This window comes from Oncorhynchus masou, chromosome 5, assembly GCF_036934945.1.
Source record: "Oncorhynchus masou masou isolate Uvic2021 chromosome 5, UVic_Omas_1.1, whole genome shotgun sequence".
Lineage (NCBI taxonomy): Eukaryota > Metazoa > Chordata > Actinopteri > Salmoniformes > Salmonidae > Oncorhynchus > Oncorhynchus masou.
The window spans coordinates 35,315,384-35,339,139 of record NC_088216.1 but is presented as its reverse complement, the minus strand read 5'-3'; the positions used below and the strand labels follow the sequence as shown (position 1 = coordinate 35,339,139).

The window sequence follows — 23,756 nt, the reverse complement described above, 5'->3', positions numbered from 1 at the left end:
AAAAAAATGGTTCTTCATACAGACATCGCATAATTATAAATCCACAGATGGCTCGGAACGTTGATATTGGGCTGATAAGCATAAAAAACAACAGAGTCAACCACTGAGAGCAAAAATTACAGACGTAGTCAAGATAGTAGAAACAACAACAACAGTTTGTCACATTGAAATTATTCTTCAAAATGGTCACATATACAGCTCTTAGATATATCATGAATGCAACAAAAATTAGGAATTGGATTTTCACAATATCTCTCAAAACAGACATGCATCTTCAACAGCTTTCTCTCTGTTACTCTTGTACCGCCACGTACTGTGAGACTCCATCACTAAGTAACTGTATGACTGTGCCCCTTAAAAACAAGGCACACAATGGCTAACAGTCAATGGTATGCATAGAAGCCTCAATCATGCTAGTTCATTTTGCTGTGCTGATCATTTGTATCATTGTCATCGGTTTACAAACGATTGAGTTATCACAGGTCGGTTTTCAAAGGTATCAGGATGAATCAACTTCATAAATGTTTTGTGTCCTCATTTAAGGGCATATAGACACTTTCCAGTCAAAACAAACAGGAATGTTTGGAATATACAGTGTGGCAATTACCTTGAAGATGATGCCATTGTGATAACATGACTTCTTTTGTGGTCTTTGTGTGTAAAATCTGAAGCTGACATCATGTTAACGATCATTCAATCAATATTTATGGCTTCCACTAGATGTCAACATGACGTACGCGTCATGTATACGTAGTGCACACGTCATGTCGACGTAGTGTTCACGTCTTGTAATGTTACGTGTCAGTTTGCTTGTAAGTTTATTATGAAAGATCTTACCATGAACACCTTAAAAACATCTACATGTACAATTTTTTTTTCATTGCCAGAGTAATCTAATCAATTTCATTTGTCAATTTAGCTAAAATAGGCATATCACCTCAATACAAAAATTATTAGGCTAGTTGATATTTCAGCCAGACACCATTACTGTGTAGATATGCCTATTTCTCACATCAATATAGACACAAGGGCTTCTTTGTTGGAGGTAGCCCTATTCAGAAATAAGGGATAGTCAAGGTCTCTAGTGGCACATTCAAAACAACTCGGAAATCGTCAATCTCTGACTTCCGACTTCTGTGCGTTCAAGACAACAGGGAACTCGGGAAAAAACGAACTCAGACTGGGGTTTCATTTTTTGGAACGGTCACCCAACTCGGAATCACAATCCAGAAACTCTGGCATCTTTCTCTGACCTGAAAATCACTGATATCATGATTTGACCTCATCATGATTTGACCTTGCTCAGCCTCAACATCACAGGAAAATGTGGTTTGTGTATTAAATGCTCCGCAATTGAGGAATGTTAGTGGTAGGCTACCGCAAAATATCAAAAATATAGAATCGTATGGGTCTATGCATAGACCAAACAGTTTAACAGATAAATACTTTTTTTTGCATTGAATCGGGCTATTAATTTCAGTGCAGTCGCATTCTTATGCATAACTTTAGCCTAAACAGAACCGAAAACACCCCAGCCTGTTTTGATCACAGGTCAGGATGAAGCTTGAACACTTCAGCTGTTTGTCATCGATTTAACCTACAATCGCCTACAGATTTGATACACATGAAGACCTATATTTAATCTGGATTTGACAAACAACAGCCTGAGTTGGATCCAGGTCCCTCATTTATCAATGTTGCTTAGAAAAGCTTCTAAATTAACTCTTACGAAGAAAATTTAGAATGTTCGCAAGTACAAAAAAAGTTAGTATTTATCAATTGCTCATACGCTTGATTTACACACACATAAGTATTTTGCCTTGATAAATCAGACACGTTCTGAAACACTGTGCTAGTGCACGTGAAGTCTCATTTACATAAAGAACTGCCCTAAATGACTATTTATGTTCACAAACCTTACCTTTAAAGCTGCAAGAAATGTCACTAATTTCTATCCGCCAACATGGAGAAATCAAAGAAAAAAAACATTGGACGCAAAAATAGAACTTTTGATCACTGAAGTGGAAGCAAACACAAGCCATACTTTCTGCAGTCCTCAGCAATGACTTTACAAATAAGTAAAAAAAATATTGCTTTGGGAGCAGGTTAGAGCTGTGGTAATTTAACAGTTAATGAAATTAAAAAGAAATGATTAGATTTGAAAACATATGCAAAAAAATATGACCCACAAAAGGGACATAAGTGCAACAGGAAGATTGCAGAGTGACTCTTCTCTGTCTGCTATGGACCAGCACATTGGCAGCATAACTGGAGAGACTTCAGTGTCTGGCATCATTTGTGATGGTGATACTGAGGACCCTCTCCCAGACCCTGAAGGAATACCAGACAACAAGTGATGGTAAGTCAAGCTTTATTTTTGCAACCATATTCAGACAAGGGCCACATCTACATATTTGTTATATGTAACAAAATAAATATAACAAAACATGAAGTCTTCACAGAGGTGGCTGATTTGCCTGACAAGGCCTACAAGGGTGTCCTCGTTGGTGAGCACTTCAGCTGCTTTGGCTGACGCAGTCCTGAAACAACAAGAGATCAACACATCAATTCTCAGATTCAAACAGCAACTGGTGGATGTTCGCAACAGCTGGAGAGAGAAACAATAATTGAAAGAACTTGTTTGTGTCAAACGTGAGACAAATTCTGGTGCAATGTACACGTGTTTTCCTTGTCGATTTGATTATATTTGGAAGAACAGATACCTAAAAACGTATATTGACTCTTGTGGAGCACACTGCAAGCCTTGACAATGTAGCAAACCTAAAAAGGAATTTTCATTGTATTACATTCATATAATGGCATTTGAAAGAATGTCATTTGAGGAAAGCCTTGCTAGGCTGGTATTGCTGTCCCAGACAAGCACAGCCAATACCATTTCAGCAGGCCTATGGTGTGCTCCACTGTTCATATGCGTGCGTGGGCTTGGTTGTATGTTGTCTCTTGTTGGTTTGAGGGGTTTGTAAGGGGAGTCATCAGCCATGTTTTTAATGGGTAGCCCCGGTCTCCTGCAGTTATGAACACAACATTTAGTTTCCCAGTAGAGGTCTAACATGGCAAATGAAACCTTGCAAATGAAATGTGTTGCTTACCAATAAGCCATCCATCCTCAACAGCTCCTTCCTGAACTGTTCTGCACAGTGAATGAATTGTCCCCCACCTGGCCGTTTGGCCACTACATTCAACAAAGCCAAATGTGAATCACAGATGACCTGCACATCGACAGAATGGAAACCTTTTGTTTTGACGAAGTTGAATTTGTTCAATGGTGCTTTTATTGTGATGTGGTTGCAGTCAATTTCTCCAATGACATTGGGAAATCCAGCTATGGAAATTCCTTTTCACTCTGGCCTGTTGCACGGAAACTGTATGTATTGTGGGGTCAATTAAACAATGCCATGAGGACTGCAGGCAATATTCGGCTCATGGTTGGTTTTAAAATGCCAGACCGATCCGCATTCTCCTGTTAATGTTCCAGTGGCTAAAACTCCCAGGGTGGAGAAGACGTTGGTATGCACTGGGGCGTTTCGTCTAATACTGGTTAGAGTTGGTTACAGAGACACAAAATATGCCTTTAAAACTAAATCTAATAGGTCAAGCGTCGCACTCAGCAAAATACACTCCCTGCATAATGCAGCTTGTGCCAGATCCTTCAGCAATGCAAGATTTTCCATTTTTTCACAATGCCTCAGTGTTGCCTTTTATATTATTTAACTGGTTTAACTAAATTGCCTCCAACCTTACATTCCACTCTTTCTAATTAACTTTACTCAATTAGGCTTAAATGGTTTCATGTTTATGTATTCGATAGCACCCTAAGAAAACTACTAGTAGCTTAAGTGTCTATAAAAGAAAAATAAACTATTAATGTATTAACTTTTTTCATCATAGTTTATGATTTGGGTCCAGTATGTCAATCCTTTCTCCAATTGGTGGATGGTATTTCATTAGCAGTTTGACTTCTCTACCTCAAGGTGCTGTGCGTAAACATGTTCAGAGGTGCACTTAAATTTTACACACATTCTCAAGTATAAGTACAAATGGATATATCCCACTTTGCTTAGAAATGATTGCACGCATGGTTTATGAACATTTCTATTCGTACGCAACGTTGATAAATGAGGGCCCAGACTTTTCCCCACGTCATATTTGTTACCGATCAGGCTAATGTATTCCTATTAATGTTACTTGCCATCTTCTGCTTTTTATGAATAAATCGACATCGGGGTAAAAAATATGTATATTTTGATGACCCCCCCTCCACACATTGTTACTTACCTTGCTGATCACAAAGTCATCCAATTTCCACTCCATTCATATGCAAATACATTTGATTCATACACTGGCTTGTCTGTCTGGGATGTTTTCACTTTAAACAGGCCATCCCTTATCTACACAGAAATTATGTAATGATTTTTATTTTATTTTTTACAAATCATAGCTACAACAATGAATAATATTGAGCTAACAAATGATACATTACAATTTACAATAATAAACGCCTCATGAAACACCTGTGAATACCAATCTGGCAATATTTTAAATTTAAATAAAAAAGATTTAGATTTTTTTGGTACGTGTGTCCGTTTACTTTCACAGATTTTTTTGTACACTCACATGGCAATCAGACTGAAATACTGAATTCTGGCGTGTGGAATGGAGAGGAGGTGGGTGCTGTGTGGATGGGAGATTCAGCCTGTCACTTGTTTTTAACAGGCAGTCAGTCTCGGAAAGGGGACTCGAAGAGGGAAACTGCAAAGTCCATGCGCTGCTGCTCTCTTTGTTCTGAGTGTTTGCAGTGCTAGTGTTTTTAGCTTATCTGTGCATCTCACATTATGTGCCCAGTAAGATAATTTTCTTGCTCTTTCTTAGCAGATAATGACAACATGACAATAAGAGTAGCTTATGCAATGAAAAGTTGGAGGGTGGTTGGTAAAGGAGGATCAGGAGGATCCATGTCTGGGTTTTAGGCAGAACCCCTAGGTCCTGGAGAACAGGAGCAGAGTGAAGGGAACAGGGTAGGAGACAGATGTTAACAAGCAAACACACAGGTTGCAGGTTTATCAGGTACTGTATGTAAAAATACAGTTATTGAATGATTTAATTTAAATGTTTGATTAAATATGCAATAATGTTAAAAGTCAGACAAAAGAAAGGATACCTGTCTGTAATTTTGTATGTCAGTGGGCTTGATGTGGGAGGTAAGGGATGGTCCCTGGAAAAGATAGAGCGATGAGTTGTGAGAGAAACTCCAGGGTGGTGCCATGACCCCTGGAGTCATACACCTTAACAGTACCTACCTGGAAGTGGTGGTTACTTAACGTGACCCAGTGGTTAGCCTTGAGATGAACTATTTGGAGAAACCCCTGGGCCAGTTTTGGTACTTCTGACAGTATGGCGATGCCACCCAATACGAGAAGGCAAATGCAAATAGTTATCATCTGAGATTTGTATATTTACCTCAACGGATGGGAACCCCAGCTAGAAGGGAAAGAGCAGCAAGGTTTCCCAGGTCTCGCCTTCCTTTTGTCATTCGACCAGATGTCGAAGCACCTGGTACCCTTGATTCTCATCTGGTGGCTTTCCTTCTGTTTCTCCTGTGCCTTGTCCATGTACAGTCTCACCTTGATTGATAGAAATAAATGCAATTATATTTCATATTATTACAAATACATCTCTTGGAAGGCCAGAAAATAAATAACTGCGGACAATAATTTTTACCTGGTCAAAGATCTCCACATCCTTCTCACCCGTGCCTGGAGGTGGTCCTCGAAGGTGTTCTGATCTGGTTTGACAACTTCTATCACATCAGGTGGAGTTTCAGTGACCTCAAAGTACGTTATACCAAAATCGCAATAGAAAAAAATCACTTGCGCTAAGTCAATCACACAATTTTTATACTACAGTATATGCAATAATTGTATATACAATTGCATTGTCTACCTCAGTAAATAGCTGTGGCTCCTGTCCGTACATCAGGCGATAGGGTGAGAACTCTTGAGGCCTGGACGCTACCGTTGTGTGCAACGATAATTACCTTCAGATTGTCCTCCCACCATTCCAGGTACCCGTCAGTCCCTTTGGTCCGTACATCCAAACCTGGAGTCACCATACAGCTACACATGATATATTGTACTCAAGTGTCAATTTCAAAAACAAACGCTAAATTATTGGAGGCCTATGCAAAACAATGCTACAACCATTACATTATTAACCGCTGACATTCACTGACACCAACTAGCCTAGAGCTAACCAACACTTTAACCAAATTGAGCTTGGCTAGCATCAAGCTAGCGAACTGTTAAACTCTTATTCTTGTACTAATATTGACACTAACACATTTTATCGTCTCATCACATATTTACATAATACCTCAAGTAAACTGAGCCTTTGTTCATAGAAAATAAAACTTTGGTGAAAAAAAAGTACAGAAAGTTCAGACGCCATCTTAATCCTTTCTCTTACATGTGAACCATTAGCAACCTCACAAACCCCATTACTTACAAAGGGAAAAATACCAACCAGTTTTTCACTCTGAAAACTCCCTTCAATTGCCTTCAAACATCACCAAACTCATGGTGTATCTAATTAACCATGTTACCTCAATATTTTGAGTCACATGGCACTTTTGCACATTATATACCTGAATTAATAGAGTAAAATGACGAGACGGAGAAATGTTCATTTTCAGTAATAGTCTTTCTCCAAGATTGAAGAAATCTCCAAGATCTCACTAACTCACTCCATTGGCATCACAGCTCCCCCTATCGGTAGTAATCATATACATACATTACATTTAAATACCTGGGAGGCCTAGAAAATGATACAAGGGATGGCTCCATAAAATAACAAACAAAATAAAACATCGAAAATATGACCATACATATTTGTGTGTGTCACATAAACATGGCATATGCTTGGGTACCACCTTGACATCTCTGATCTGCTTGCCTCAGTAAATGAATGCTAGAACATTGGTAGCCAGGATTAGCTATTTGTATCTCCTGATAATTGCATAACGATGCAAGTTAAACACATGTTATCTTTTGTTTGCATGTGAGCAGGTCTTTTTTTGTCAGTCCTGTCAATGTTAAGTGATCACACATGCCTCAGCACACATAGGTTACTTTGCCAGTTTGCAAATGTGTGCTAAAGTGGGGATGTTTCAAAGTAATTCTGATTATCTAAACTCCCACCACCACCAATGACATTTGTATTTTTTTTTACAGAAAACCACAGAACCACCACTGCAATATAGGCCTACACTCAGAAAAAAGGTGCTATCTACAAACTAAAATGAATCTTCCACCGTCCCCATAGGAGAACCCTTTTTGGTTACAGGTAGAACCCCTTCTGTGTCTAGGTAGAACCCTTTTGGGCTCCATTCCACAGGGTTCTACATGGAACCAAAAAGACTTCTCCCTGGAACCAAAAAGTGTTCTCCTTTGGTGACAGCCACAGAACCATGCTGGAACCCCTTTCTCAAAGAGTGTACTCGAAAAGTTTAACCTGTAAGTTTACACACTTTTAATTCTGTACTCAAACATCTGCCTGGTATTCGAGATAAAGGTTTTTGTCAACCTCTGCTCAGATTTAAATAGCAGTGTTCCAAGAACCTCCACCAGGGGTGACTGTAGTATCCTCAAAAGAATAAAAAGGAGACACGAGGGCACCCCCACTCATTTTAGATCCCAAGGGGTCTTTATTGTCATACTGTATGCTCTCACTCTCATCACTATCTCCTTTGCCCTTTTCTCATGTCTTTTCTTGGAACGCCATCCATACACAACACACACTACTCATCTTGTCTACATTTCTCACATTTTAGGCTTCCAGCTTTGACCTTGGATGGATCATGTTGCAATGAGATGGGCACAGAGGTATGCATGTACAGTCCTTTTCAGTGTGCCGGCAAATTAATTGAACAGGAGAAGAGGATGTGGTTGCTTGTAGTGGGAGAGCTGTGTGGGTGGTGGGTAGAACAGCTACAGTGACACTGATTGGTTGCTCTGGCTCATCACTTCTTGGCTAAAAGAAAGATAGATTTAGAAATTAGTTTGATCTTGCTCAACAGTTCAACAGCTGAAAAGCCTTCATTAACATACTCCCAGAGATAGCAAGACATTCAATATTCACTGAATGAAGTAGCCTACCCATCCCCATTTACAATTTCATTCATCAATGAAATAAGTTATACGATAGCACATTCAATGACATTACTATTGTAGATTATATGCTACTCCAGTATCTTTATTTATTTTTTTATTTTACATTTATTTAACTACGGAAGCTCAGATAAGAACAAAAAACACTGGGTTAACTGCCTTGTTCAGGGGCAGAAAAACAGATTTTTACCTTGTCAGCTCGGGGATTCAACACTCTAACCACCAGGCTACTTGCCGCCCCTACCTTGTGCAATACCATAATCATTGAATGAAGTAGCGTACCCATCCACATTTCCAATTTAATTAATCATTTAGATGACTAATACAAGCACATTATTGTAGAATAGGCTACTCTTGTATCCACACTATATTAGGACACTGTTATGATTTCATTGGTCTTGTCAGGCATGATTTTAAGGTCTTCGATTGAAGTTGAATATCATACCTTGTTCCCATCTTCAGTGAAAAGTAGTTATGCATCCCCCATTCAATATAGTTTGAGTGTGAATGTGTAGGCCTAGTGACAATTGAAAAATAAACCCATAGCTCCAGCACACAATGACTTGTAGGGTAGTGTATTACAATGTAAAATATGTATATATCCTATTGCACCACGTCTGTATATGTCTTATGTAGCAACGTTTGAAATGGTGTTTTTTACATTAGATAAAAGTAGAGATAAAATTGTATATCATGCAGTACAGTTGAGGAACAATGAGAACATAATTTTGCTTTGAAAGTTGATCAACTTAATTTCACTTTTGAGAAAATGGCCTTTGAATGTTTTGGTACTACTACTGGAGAGAGCTTCTTTGTCTGTACCCTTCCATTGTTCACACCTCATAAGGATCAAATCAAATCAAATCAAATTTTATTTGTCACATACACATGGTTAGCAGATGTTAATGCGAGTGTAGCGAAATGCTTGTGCTTCTAGTTCCGACAATGCAGTAATAACCAACAAGTAATCTAACTAACAATTCCTAATCTACTGTCTTATACACAGTGTAAGGGGATAAAGACTATGTACATAAGGATATATGAGTGAGTGATGGTACAGAGCAGCATAGGCAAGATACAGTAGATGGTATCGAGTACAGTATATACATGTGAGATGAGTATGTAAACAAAGTGGCATAGTTAGAGTGGCTAGTGATACATGTATTACATAAGGATGCAGTCGATGATATAGAGTACAGTATATAGGTATGCATATGAGATGAATAATGTAGGGTAAGTAACATTATATAAGGTAGCATTGTTTAAAGTGGCTAGTGATATATTTACAACATTTCCCATTAATTCCCATTATTAAAGTGGCTGGAGTTGAGTCAGTGTCAGTGTGTAGGCAGCAGCCACTCAATGTTAGTGGTGGCTGTTTAACAGTCTGATGGCCTTGAGATAGAAGCTGTTTTTCAGTCTCTCGGTCCCAGCTTTGATGCACCTGTACTGACCTCGCCTTCTGGATGATAGCGGGGTGAGCAGGCAGTGGCTCGGGTGGTAGATGTCCTTGATGATCTTTATGGCCTTCCTGTAACATCGGGTGGTGTAGGTGTCCTGGAGGGCAGGTAGTTTGCCCCCGATGATGCGTTGTGCAGACCTCACTACCCTCTGGAGAGCCTTACCAGGCGGTGATACAGCCCGCCAGGATGCTCTCGATTGTGCCTCTGTAGAAGTTTGTGAGTGCTTTTGGTGACAAGCCAAATTTCTTCAGCCTCCTGAGGTTGAAGAGGCGCTGCTGCGCCTTCTTCACGATGCTGTCTGTGTGAGTGGACCAATTCAGTTTGTCTGTGATGTGTATGCCGAGGAACTTAAAACTTGCTACTCTCTCCACTACTGTTCCATCGATGTGGATAGGGGGGTGTTTCCTCTGCTGTTTCCTGAAGTCCACAATCATCTCCTTAGTTTTGTTGACGTTGAGTGTGAGGTTATTTTCCTGACACCACACTCCGAGGGCCCTCACCTCCTCCCTGTAGGCCGTCTCGTCGTTGTTGGTAATCAAGCCTACCACTGTTGTGTCGTCCGCAAACTTGATGATTGAGTTGGAGGCGTGCGTGGCCACGCAGTCGTGGGTGAACAGGGAGTACAGGAGAGGGCTCAGAACGCACCCTTGTGGGGTCCCAGTGTTGAGGATCAGCGGGGAGGAGATGTTGTTACCTACCCTCACCACCTGGGGGCGGCCCGTTAGGAAGTCCAGTACCCAGTTGCACAGGGCGGGGTCGAGACCCAGGGTCTCGAGCTTGATGACGAGCTTGGAGGGTACTATGGTGTTGAATGCCGAGCTGTAGTCGATGAACAGCATTCTCACATAGGTATTCCTCTTGTCCAGATGGGTTAGGCAGTGTGCAGTGTGGTTGAGATTGCATCGTCTGTGGACCTATTTGACCTATTTGAGCGGTAAGCAAATTGGAGTGGGTCTAGGGAGTCAGGTAGGGTGGAGGTGATATGGTCCTTGACTAGTCTCTCAAAGCACTTCATGATGACGGAAGTGAGTGCTACGGGGCGGTAGTCGTTTAGCTCAGTTACCTTAGCTTTCTTGGGAACAGGAACGATGGTGGCCCTCTTGAAGCATGTGGGAACAGCAGACTGGTATAGGGATTGATTGAATATGTCCGTAAACACACCAGCCAGCTGGTCTGCGCATGCTCTGAGGGCGCGGCTGGGGATGCCGTCTGGGCCTGCAGCCTTGCGAGGGTTAACACGTTTAAATGTTTTACTCACCTCGGCTGCAGTGAAGGAGAGACCGCATTTTTCCGTTGCAGGCAGTGTCAGTGGCACTGTATTGTCCTCAAAGCGGGCAAAAAAGTTATTTAGTCTGCCTGGGAGCAAGACATCCTGGTCCGTGACTGGGCTGGATTTCTTCCTGTAGTCCGTGATTGACTGTAGACCCTGCCGCATGCCTCTTGTGTCTGAGCCGTTGAATTGGGATTCTACTTTGTCTCTGTACTGACGCTTAGCTTGTTTGATAGCCTTACGGAGGGAATAGCTGCATTGTTTGTATTCAGTCATGTTACCAGACACCTTGCCCTGATTGAAAGCAGTGGTTCGCGCTTTCAGTTTCACACGAATGCTGCCATCAATCCAAGGTTTCTGGTTAGGGAATGTTTTAATCGTTGCTATGGGAACGACATCTTCAACGCACGTTCTAATGAACTCGCACACCGAATCAGCGTATTCGTCAATGTTGTTATTTGACGCAATACGAAACATGTCCCAGTCCACGTGATGGATCGGACCCCTTTTAACAAATTTAAATCGCCTAAAATGACATACTCAAATCTAACTGCCTGAAGCTAGGACCTGAAGCAAGGATATGCATATTCTTGATACCATTTGAAAGGAAACACTTTGAAGTTTGTGGAAATGTGAAATCAATGTAGGACAATATACCACATTAGATCTGGTAAAACATAATACAAACATTTTTTTCCTATCGTCTTTGAAATGCAAGAGAAAGGCCATAACATCACATAGTAGATTAGGTGCAATTTAGATGTTGGCCACCAGAACAGCAGTGTGTGTGCAACGTTTCAGGCTGATCCAGTGAAGCATTACATTACTGCACAACATTTTGAATCAAGTCTTCCCAAATGTGCCGAATTGGTCAATTGATACATTTCCAAGAACATAACTACAGAGAACATACAAAAATCTTGTGGTAAAAAAAATGTAAATTTACACAATCCCAGGGTGTGGGGCCATAAAAGAAGGGGCTTCCAACTGTAGAACCCAGTTCCTACATTTTAATATAAAAATGGATTTTATCAAACAAAACTAGGCCACTTTTTTAAATTTATTTTTATCTCTGGGACCCTCAGGATGACAAATCAGAGCAAGATTACTGAATGTAAGTACATTATTTACCTTTAGAGGTGAACGTATCAAACCAATTAGAGTGATAAACGTTTGTTGTTGTGCACTCTCCTCAAACAATTGCATGGGATTTTTTCACTGTAATAGCTACTGCAAATTGGACAGTGCAGTTAGATTAACAAGAATGTAAGCTTTCTGCACATTTAAGACATGTCTGTCCTGGGATTTTGTCCTGGAAAATAGGCTGTTACTTACAACATCATTCTAGTCAGCAACAACCGTCCCGCTATAGGGACACCGATCATATAGAGGTTTAAGCTTTAGCCCAACCCATCTCTTTAATAAATCTTTTTCAAGCTAGGGCCAATTTTTCTCCACTTCCTGTCAGCCTCACATGCCCAAAGTAAACTGCCTGTTTACTCAAGCCCAGAAGCCAGGAGATGCCTATCCAGATCTCAACACCATAGAAAATCTTTGGAGGGAGTTGAAAGTCCACGTTGCCCAGCAACAGCCCCAAAACATCACTGCGCTAGAGGGGATCTGCATGGAGGAATGGGCCAAAATACCAGCAACAGTGTGTGAAAACCTTGTGAAGATTTACAGAAAACATTTGACCTCTGTCATTGCCAACAAAGTGTATATAACAAAGTATTGAGATAAACTTTTGTTATTGACCAAATACTTATTTTCCACCATCATTTGCAAATAAATTCATTAAAAACCCTACAATGTGATTTTCTGTTGTTTTTTCTCATTTTATCTGTCATAGTTGAAGTGTACCTATGATGAAAATTACAGGCCTCTCATCTTTTTAACTTGCACAATTGGTGGCTGACTAAATACTTTTTTGCCCCACTGTAATTGGTACCATTGGATAGAAAACACTTTGAAGTTTGTAGAAATGTTAAAATAATGTATGAGACTATAACACAATAGATATGGTAGGAGAAAATCCAAAGAAAATCCAACCAGAATAAAAAAAAATGTTGAGAGCCCATGCTCTTACAATGAAAAGTATAGGGGCATATCCAAATCCAGCTCCCAGATTGCAATTCCTATGGCTTCCACTAGATTTCAAGAGTCTTTGTTCAAGGTTTCAGGCTTGTTTCTTCCAAAACGAGGAAGAATTATGAGTGTTAGTACTGGGACTCAGAGTTGGAAATCAGTCTGTGTGAGTGCGGCGAAGAGATCGTGCACATGCTAATATCGTTTTTCTATTGAACATACTTGTTTGCGTAGGAAATATTATAGTTTAATTACATTTTAGGGTACTTGAGGATTGGCTAGCAACGTATTTGGACTTGTTTTAACAAAAGTTTAGTGGTATCTTTTTGGATTCTTTTCTCTGCATGTTGAACGAGTGGATTACTCAAATCGATGGCGCCAACTAAACAGACTTTTTGGGATATAAAGAAGGATTTTATCTAACAAAACAACACCACATGTTGTAGCTGGGACCCTTTGTATTGCAATTCAGAGGAAGATTTTCAAAAAGTAAGTGAATATTTAATATTAATATTTTATGAAGCCTGTGCCGGTGGAAAAATATGTTGATATGGGGAGCCATCCTCAAACAATCGTATGGCATGCTTTCGCTGTAAAGCCTATTGTAAATCGGACAGTCAGTTAGATTAACAATAATTAAAGCTCTTAACCTATATAAGACACTTGTATGTATCTAAATGTTTAATATTCAAAATTTTTATGTTTACTTATTTGAATTGCGCGGCCTCTGTTTTCACCGGAAGTTGTCGACAGGTGTCCCGCTAGCAGGATGCCTAGCCCCATTAAGGGTTGATCCGAGAGTTCTGTACAAACAGCAATCAAGCGCCGAAGCTAACTTTTTTTAAGGGGTGGATCTACGTACTTTTATTTTAGAATATACCTTTATTATTCCCCGCAAGCCCAACCACCCTTCCCCCAATTGGAGTAAACTAATAAACAATGACACTTAGGCTTCTACCTTCAGTTTATACATCTTATACACATTTTACAGACACAATCTATTTTACAATAGTTATATTTTGTTTGTTTTTAAGTCCTTCCTCTATTTCTGATGTACATCTAGTTTGATTTATATTTGTAACTGTGCTATTTCACAAAATGTCTGAACCTATAAACATTTTACAGAACCCATATGTTTTACATTGGTTATCTTGTTATAAGTCCCACCCTTCAGCTCCATTCAACCCCTCCCATCTATCTCTCAATACCATCCATTTTGGATTTCTATTTTCCATATATTTTTCAACTGTGCTGTGATGCTTCACAAAAGTACTGAACCTTTCTATTCTCATAGCTCCTACAGATTGTAAATTTAAAATAAACATTTTTGCTAAAATATATTATTGATTGATTGACTATGGCTTTTCAAATCACCCAGTATTGCTATCTGCAGCGCTCGTTCTAGGTAAATGTTACAATTCTTCAGCCATTCCTGGACTTGTGCTACATATGGACAATACCAAAATAAATTATCTAATGACTGCCTCCTCACGGTAAAATCTTTAGAGTTGATTTTATCCCCCATATATATATATATATATAACATTCTATTGGTTGCAAGAATTTTGAATAGTAATTTAAATTGAAAAATGTGAAGTTTTGAATCCGGCATTGTTTTGAGTATCAATTCATAAACCATGTGCCATGGAGTGGGTACATCGAAAATCTCTTCCCAAGTATTTTGCAATTTATATGGCACAGCTGTCAATTTTTTGGTCCTTAAATGAAATTGGTATATGTTTTTATTACTAGAGAACCAGTTTGGATTTAAAACCTCTTAGAGCTCCCCCCCTACTTTGTGCAATTTCCGCCTGAAGACATACCCAAATCTAACAGCCTGTAGCTCAGGCACAGAACCAAGGATATGCATATTCTTGGTACCATTTGAAAGAAAACACTGAAGTTTGTGTAAATGTGAATTGAATGTAGGAGAATATAAGACAATAGAATTGGTTTGGATAAAACAATGAAAAAAAACATACGTTTTTTATTTTTACATCATCATCTTTAAAATGAACAAGATAAAACAAACATTCAGATAGGATGATGGGGACAATTTCAGTGAAAAATATAAGAGGGCAACAGTACTTGTGCAAAGTGAATGATAACCAAAATGAGTGTGCTACATGACATTTATCATGAAGTCACCCAGGTGTCCCACACAAGTAGCCCAAATGTACCCAAATGGCCAAATTGGTGAAGGTATACATTTTGAAACAAATAACTATATACCAAAATGGTATTCTAACACACACAAAAAAATGTGAAAAAAAAAATAATAAAAAAAAATAGGGGAAAACAAATAATTATTTATAAAATAATATATATATATATATAGTGCCTTGCGAAAGTATTTGGCACCCTTGAACTTTGTGACCTTTTGCCACATTTCAGGCTTCAAACATAAAGATATAAAACTGTATTTTTTTGTGAAGAATCAACAACAAGTGGGACACAATCATGAAGTGGAACGACATTTATTGGATATTTCAAACTTTTTTAACAAATCAAAAACTGAAAAATTGGGCGCTCAAAATTATTCAGCCCCCTTAAGTTAATACTTTGTAGCGCCACCTTTTGCTGCGATTACAGCTGTAAGTCGTTTGGGGTATGTCTCTATCAGTTTTGCACATCGAGAGACTGAAAATTTTCCCATTCCTCCTTGCAAAACAGCTCGAGCTCAGTGAGGTTGGATGAAGAGCATTTGTGAACAGCAGTTTTCAGTTCTTTCTACAGATTCTCGATTGGATTCAGGCCTGGACTTTGACTTGGCCATTCTAACACCTGGATATGTTTATTTTTGAACCATTCCATTGTAGATTGTGCTTTATGTTTTGGATCATTGTCTTGTTGGAAGACAAATCTCCGTCCCAGTCTCAGGTCTTTTGCAGACTCCATCAGGTTTTCTTCCAGGATGGTCCTGTATTTGGCTCCATCCATCTTCCCATCAATTTTAACCATCTTACCTGTCCCTGCTGAAGAAAAGCAGGCCCAAACCATGATGCTGCCACCACCATGTTTGACAGTGGGTATGGTGTGTTCAGGGTGATGAGCTGTGTTGCTTTTACGCCAAACATAACGTTTTGCATTGTTGCCAAAAAGTTCAATTTTGGTTTCATCTGACCAGAGCACCTTCTTCCACATGTTTGGTGTGTCTCCCAGGTGGCTTGTGGCAAACTTTAAACGACACTTTTTATGGATATCTTTAAGAAATGGCTTTCTTCTTGCCACTCTTCCATAAAGGCCAGATTTGTGCAATATACGACTGATTGTTGTCCTATGGACAGTCTCCCACCTCAGCTGTAGATCTCTGCAGTTCATCCAGAGTGATCATGGGCCTCTTGGCTGCATCTCTGATCAGTCTTCTCCTTGTATGAGCTGAAAGATCAGAGGGACGGCCAGGTCTTGGTAGATTTGCAGTGGTCTGATACTCCTTCCATTTCAATATTATCGCTTGCACAGTGCTCCTTGGGATGTTTAAAGCTTGGGAAATCTTTTTGTATCCAAATCCGGCTTTAAACTTCTTCACAACAGCATCTCGGACCTGCCTGGTGTGTTCCTTGTTCTTCATGATGCTCTCTGCGCTTTTAACGGACCTCTGAGACTATCACAGTGCAGGTGCATTTATACGGAGACTTGATTACACACAGGTGGATTGTATTTATCATCATTAGTCATTTAGGTCAACATTGGATCATTCAGAGACCCTCACTGAACTTCTGGAGAGAGTTTGCTGCACTGAAAGTAAAGGGGCTGAATAATTTTGCACGCCCAATTTTTGATTTGTTAAAAAAGTTTGAAATATCCAATAAATGTCATTCCACTTCATGATTGTGTCCCACTTGTTGTTGATTCTTCACAAAAAATACAGTTTTATATCTTTATGTTTGAAGCCTGAAATGTGGCAAAAGGTTGCAAAGTTCAAGGGGGCCGAATACTGTCGCAAGGCACTGATATATATATATATATATACACATTTACAAAATAATATGGGTAACTATTTACACACTTTAAATATTTGGAAGACCCTCAGTCCTCTATCAAATCAAATCTATTTATATAGCCCCAGCCTAAAACCCCAAACAGCAAGCAATGCAGGTGTAGAAGCATGGTGGCGAGGAAAAACTCCATAGGAACCAGGCTATGAGGGGTGGCCAGTCCTCTTTTGGCTGTGCCGGGTGGAGATCACAGTGGTTGTAGAGGGTGCAACAGGAAAGCACCTCAAGAGTAAAAATGAACAGTTTATGGTTCCATAGCCGCAGGCAGAACAGTTGAAACTGGAACAGCAGCAAGGCCGGGTGGACTGGGGACAGCAAGGAGTCATCATGGCAGGTAGTCCTGAAGCATGGTCTAAGGGCTCAGGTCCTCCGAGAGATAGGAGAGAAAGAGAGAGCAGACTTAAATTCACACAAGACACCGGATAAGACAGGAAAAGACCTCCAGATATAACATACTGACCCTAGCCCCCACCCACTTTGCCATATAACCCCACCAACTTTGCCAAAACTCTAGACAATATTCTGCTGCTGATGACAGATGCCATAGCAGTCTCTTTCTGATGTAAAGCAGAGGGTCACTGAACATGTGGTATATAGCATAAATATATATATAAATAAATAAAATATAAATAAATATATATAGACATAGGCTATGGTCGTTCTCATACAAATAAACAGACCCTCACACAATGACTAGCTAATGTGTACTTTACCCATTTCATTACATTTTTATATTTTGCTAATAAAATGTAAAAACAATCACAAATAATATTTCATATTAATTTCAAACAACGCCATTAGCATGAGAGCAACTTACCAGTCCAAAACAATGTCCTCTCCATTCAAAAAATATGCCTCAGTTTCAGAGTCTTCAAAATGGAGTCTTCAAAAAATAGATCTGTCTCACTTTCACAATGAATTTCCTCTAAAATTGTTTCTACATTCGTATATCTAGTCTTCGAATTAGCTTTCCTTGACTTATTCGCCATGATGTTGGATAAATAAACAGCTAAAGATGCAAGTCACCGAAATACTGCTGTGCGTAATAAGCTTTGCTCCTTCACGGTTGAATTGGCAATGGCAAAAGAACGGTCCTTACACCAGCGTTCAATGGAAAGGTTTCTCTTACAACAAAGAATCATGGGATATTGCCGTTTACCTCTGCTCATTGGCTATCTACCCAGCTAGATTTCAAAATGATCAGTGGCCATTGGGTTAAAATACAGTCAATCAACAAGACAGTGGTCATATAATTGGTGCACAATGGGCTCGTCACTTGTTGTCTTCCAATCGTTTTTTCCGGGTCAATACGTCCCGCAAAATGACCCATCAGGTTTGGTTGTGTTATAAACAAACAGTTGATTGCAAGGAAACCAAACATGACTGGATAAAGTCAGGGGAAGTCTGTCTATTTTACGTTGGATGTTACGTCGAAAATTGAATGACACAAAATTCAACGAGATAAGCGTTCACAAAATGTTTTGTGTTAGGCTATAAAAAATGGATTTAACCGAACAAAAGACCATTCATTGTGTAACAATGAGCCTTGGGATTGCAACCAGAGCATGATCTTCAAAGGTAAACGATGCAATGCAATCTCTGATTTTGTTACGCAAGTGCTGGCTGAATAAGTAGTTTGGTATGGGGGTCTGTGCTCAGATAATCACAGCGTATTCTTTCGCAATAAATAATTTTTTAATCTGACAATGCAGTTAGATTAGCAAGATTCTAGGCTTTCGAACCATGTGAGACACTTGTATTTTCATGAATGTTTAATATGACTATTTATGTAGCGATCATCGTATGTTGTCGAATGTAATCCCGCTAACGGGTTTGGTGCGCAGAGAGGTTAACTTGCTAGCTTGTTTGTTAACTTACTTCCAGACACAAATGAGAGAACAGCTCACTGAACATTACTTGCCCTAGCAGAACTGGTTAGGTTGTTATGTTAACCAGAGCGTTGGTGACTGCCACTGTGCTGTCAGATTGTCCGTTCGAAAATTCAGAGCATTTCGCTCTCAGAGCGCACACTGGACACTCTGGCCGATGAGTAGGGTTGATCCGAACGTTCTGAACATAACAGCAGTCAAGCACCCAAGCTAACTGGCTAACATTGGCTAGCTACTTCCAGACCCGAATGAGAAAACACCCCACTCTGACCATTTTACTTGCCCTAGCAGAGTTAGTTAGGCTGACACACTCAGATGAGAGTCTTTTGTTAAGACATGTTGCTAGCTAAACAATGAACCATAATTCCAGCTCATGACGTTACTACGCTGCATGAATCTGCAGGGAGCTAACCAATCAGGTTCAATGTTAGCTGGCTAACATTAGGCTATAACTAGTCAGGCAAATGGCTCTGAGATACGAATAATAAGATCATACACGTAACATTAGCTAGCGGGCCAGCCAACACTTTAACTTGAAATGAAACCACTTTCAGTCAACTTTAAACATGTAATATTTGAAAGTCTAGCGAGTTACATTATCTTACCTATATACATCATGGATGGACGCGTCTCCTGTCGGATGCCATGGTTGCCCTTAGTTTGAAGATGAAATCCGGAGACAGGCTTTTTTTCTCCATCTCCTTAGCCATCATACTAAAATTCCACTGATTTCAAAACTCGGTCCTCCAGAATGTGGAGAGCATACACGTAACGTTAGCTAGCTAACAGTACACTCAAACTTGACATTAGGCTTATCCAGTTTTACTATGTGATACATAAAAAAGCTGTGTTAGGATTACCTTGACACACAGACCAGCTCAAATAGATAAATGGGTGCTATATGGCAGACCAATCCAAACTCCCCTCTGGGCATGTCCAGCCCACTCATTCAGACAATCATGGCTAACGGGAAGGTTGCTGACTTTCTGTGGCTAACCCAACTAGGCTAATTTTGATTTAAAAATGTAAAAACAGCTCTCTGAAGTAGTGACCTGTGACATATGCCTAGTTTCCTGAAACTGGCCACATATTTTCTTTTACAATTTAATTAATCCATTAAATAAATAATACTAGCACATCAAATTACATTATTATTGTACACCAGCCTACTCCCCTATCGACACAGTAAATAGTATTGCCTAAGTGCTTTCGACAATACGTTATCAACTTGTTTTCAATAAAAGGTAATTATATTCAAATTAACCAAATTTGCCTTATCAACATAGTAGCCCAATATTTCCTATCGATATCACAACTTAAATATAGCCTACTTACTACTCAATCGGATCAGGGAGGTCTTGATAGTTTCCTTAGAGTCGTTGAAAATAATTATCTGGGGCAGACACTCTCGAAAATCGCTTCTGTCGCTTGTAAAAAACAAAACAAATGAATGTCTGTGTTGCCGCCGAGCTCTCAAATAACGTGCCCTTCTCTCACTCTATGAACGGTCACTGCCAGATTCCTTAGGACGTCCCTACCCTGAACCCTAAACTATAACCCTTAACTAACACTAAACTTAACCATTTTACATGTATAGTTGATTGAGGGAGGGATATCCCAACAATCCTGAATAGCATGGACCCTCTGGGAACACCTATGAACTCCTCTATTTGACTGAAAGCCATGGACACAACTCTTATTGGTTGTCTGATGTAGGTTACTGGGAACTGGTAACAACAGAGTCTGTGATTGGCTAACAACATTTAGATTGGTATACAGCGAGATAAGATAACATACCATGCGGTGTTAGACAGATTACCTATAGATTGGACATAATCTTTTCTAGGCAATTAGGGATAACAGGATAGCGATAACAGGAAATACACAAGTCGTAGGCTACACTATAGCTCAAGGTGGCTACTTCGGAATGTCGGCGTGCACGGGAAAAACTGTCCATTTCTAACATATATGGTTGAGATTTAATTACATATAAACTATGCATGTTCGTTGCACATGTCAAGACAGTCAGAAGTTCAATGGACAGCCACGTGGTAGTATGGTTGACTAGGCTTAATTCTGGCACATATCACCCCCCATAGTGCAGGTACACGTTTTTAATGTCATTACTGTCAGCTCCACAACCAGCTGAAGCGATGCGATCCCTTTCAACCATGAATTTCATGGCACGGTTTGTTTGCGCATGGCCAGTTGCTCTCTCGGTCCCCCTCGAAACAACCGGCATCTTTGCACTACAACATCTTATCACTGGAGCGTCAACGCTTGGGGGTAGGTCCATTTTTGTGTTTATTGATATATCAATAGAGTAGACTGTCTTTTTTTGGATATGATGCTTATAATATTATTGTAGTGTATGTGGTTCTTGTTGAATAGTCCTCTTTAATTGATTGATACTTAGATATAGATAGGCGATATACTACCGGTCAACATACCTAATTTAATCCAATACATAGGCTACGTTTTTGTGACGGGAATCAAGGTCATGCCAGGGTTGATTTTGCGCTGTTTTTAAAGACAATTAAACCCCTATCATGGGCAGAAATAGAAGGCATTTCATGAAATGTAAATCATATAAAAATGTGTCACTGTTCTTGGTATATGTAGCATATATTGTCACAGACCCTTATCAAACTGTTAGATAGTCTGCTAATTGAAGGCTAAACTGATAATGAAAAGTCTGTTCTTGTTAACATATCAACGTTTTTTGAAGCCTTGACTCTCTCCACCCAGTTTAATGATAATCAGAGCAGCTGTGTTACCAGTCGCACTACATGGTCTTCCTTCTAGGTTAGAGGGTGGGAGGGATGCATTCATTCCCATAAATAGCCTACAATCAGTGACTTGAGTGAAGTGTTTAAGATGCATAATGTCAGTATAAGGATAGCCTCTATATGAATCTGAGAACATATTTTGGTAAGACTTTTAATAACACTGCTAGTTTAACTCCAAGCACAAATTAATTTGCTTAGAATTAATCATGCAAACACTTTATTGTGACACAGAGTCAGTGAGATTCAAAGCTATTTTATGTCCTCTATCCATGGAATTAATCCACTGAGACACCAGGATGGAGCTAGCATGCCATATTTTTGTAACTCATACTGTTAATTTTAGTCTATTAAAACAGACCCCATTTCAAAGGAAAAAAGCGCTCATTAAAATCAGGTGTGGCTAATTAATGGGTGTGGCCAGCACACCTGAACACACTTAACAGGGTAGAGGATAGAGAGTTTTGTTGACACTGAGAAGGGACTGCATATGTTTTTAAATAACATTCTTATAAATGTTTTCTTGTGGTTTTTATGGAAACTTTTCTTAATTTTCTGAGAACATGACTTTAAATTGAACCACGAGGAACCCTGCTGAAAATGTTATGCCGAAGTACTGAAATTCCCACAGAAGATTGTTGTTTCTAAATGTTCTCTAATCATTTTGAGATCATTACTTTAAAACATGAGGAAACATTGTGCTTAAATTCCCACTTAAGGTTCTCAGAAGGTCATGTACTTGTTGGGATGTCTCACTCCATGACCAAGGTTGACACACTTCAACGCTTTGTTGTTTTGATATGGATACATGTTATTTTATTGCTTTTGAATAAAAATTTTAAAAAATTAGATTTAAATTGTATTTATATTTCACAAAATATTGCGGACTATTCAAATTTGAGTGGCAGACACCGCATGCATGATACCTATGCAGCCTGTTAATGCTATTTCAAAATTTACAATATTCCTGCAGGTATTTGGCAAAATAAGGAAGGGTGGCCAAATCATGACCTGAGCAGATCGACTGAATTTCGATGGAGTCTTTGAATGCCGTAGAGCTCTGTGAATTGGGGGATGGCGACAAGCCCGCTGCCCGCGAGGTCACTACAACTCCGTGGAAAGTTACCCAGTCAAGACCTCGGACAGTAGCTAGCACTGGAATCGAGAACACGTCATATCAGGACGAGGAGCACGAGACGAGGTTCAGTCCCCAGGGAGCAGACAGCTCGAGTGTTCATCGGTCCACGTCTAATGACAGGGGCTATCAGTCACAACCCCGGCCTTTCCAGCGAGATGAGCTGTCACACCGCTCTGAGGCGGGACATGAGACTGACTTTAAAAACCATTCACTCGACTACGGGTTCCTATTTGCCATGGTGTTCTTGGTGAGTGGAATTGTACTGGTGGTCATTGCCTACACCATTCCCCGAGAGGCTAAGGTCAATCCAGACCTGGTGTCAGCCCGTCAGATGGAGAAACTGGAGATGTACTACACACAACTGGGCTCGCACCTCGACAAGTGTATCATAGCAGGCCTGGGACTGTTAACTCTAGGGGGAATGCTCTTGTCCATCTTGCTAATGGTGTCCATATGCAAAGGTGAGCTGTACCACCGGAGGACGTTTTTCCAACCCAGGAAAACATACGGGTCGATTCACCTCCGGATGAGACAGTTGGGCGAGGGGGAAGAATCTCTGTTTGAATGTGAATTTAGCCACACTGGCACCACAGCTCTAGCCACTAGGCCTACAGATGGAACACAGGTGCACAGTGGCATCCAACAGGAGTAGCACAATACGAGCACGTTTCTATCCACAGACCTATTTCAAGGGTTGTAATCATTACTTAACGGGCTTTGTAAAAAAGTGAAGCCAGCAAGGTAAGCCGACTGTGGTTAAGACTATATAAGAGCACATTTGGAAATGCACATCATGTATTGTCAGATGTAGGATCAAGTCAGAGACTGAAATAGATAGGCTATGAAAAGCACAATGGGCACCCTTGAGGAATGAATAGGATAGGCTAACTTGACATGCTGCAAATAATGGCTATCAGACTCTTTAAGAATTGAATATACAGTAT

General features: G+C 39.9%; 1 protein-coding gene and 1 long non-coding RNA gene across 6 annotated transcripts; one reads left to right on the top strand and one right to left on the bottom strand.

Moving 5' to 3' along the window:
* Positions 1-2,354: 2,354 nt before the first annotated feature.
* LOC135539524 (uncharacterized) lies at positions 2,355-6,760 on the bottom strand. 5 transcript variants are annotated; one of them, XR_010455629.1, is made up of 6 exons: positions 6,541-6,760; positions 5,962-6,134; positions 5,740-5,818; positions 5,479-5,642; positions 5,180-5,233; positions 2,355-5,004 (listed from the first exon to the last, which is right to left on the bottom strand). It is a non-coding gene; the product is annotated as an uncharacterized LOC135539524 (long non-coding RNA). The 5 variants fall into 5 exon arrangements; XR_010455630.1 differs by having other exon boundaries at positions 5,962-6,117; XR_010455627.1 differs by having other exon boundaries at positions 6,662-6,760.
* Positions 6,761-22,708: 15,948 nt separating this feature from the next.
* On the top strand, positions 22,709-23,464 carry tmem74b (transmembrane protein 74B). Its single transcript, XM_064955261.1, has one exon. The coding sequence runs from the start codon at positions 22,709-22,711 to the stop codon at positions 23,462-23,464; it is 756 nt and encodes a 251-aa protein (XP_064811333.1).
* The last annotated feature ends 292 nt before the right edge of the window (positions 23,465-23,756 follow it).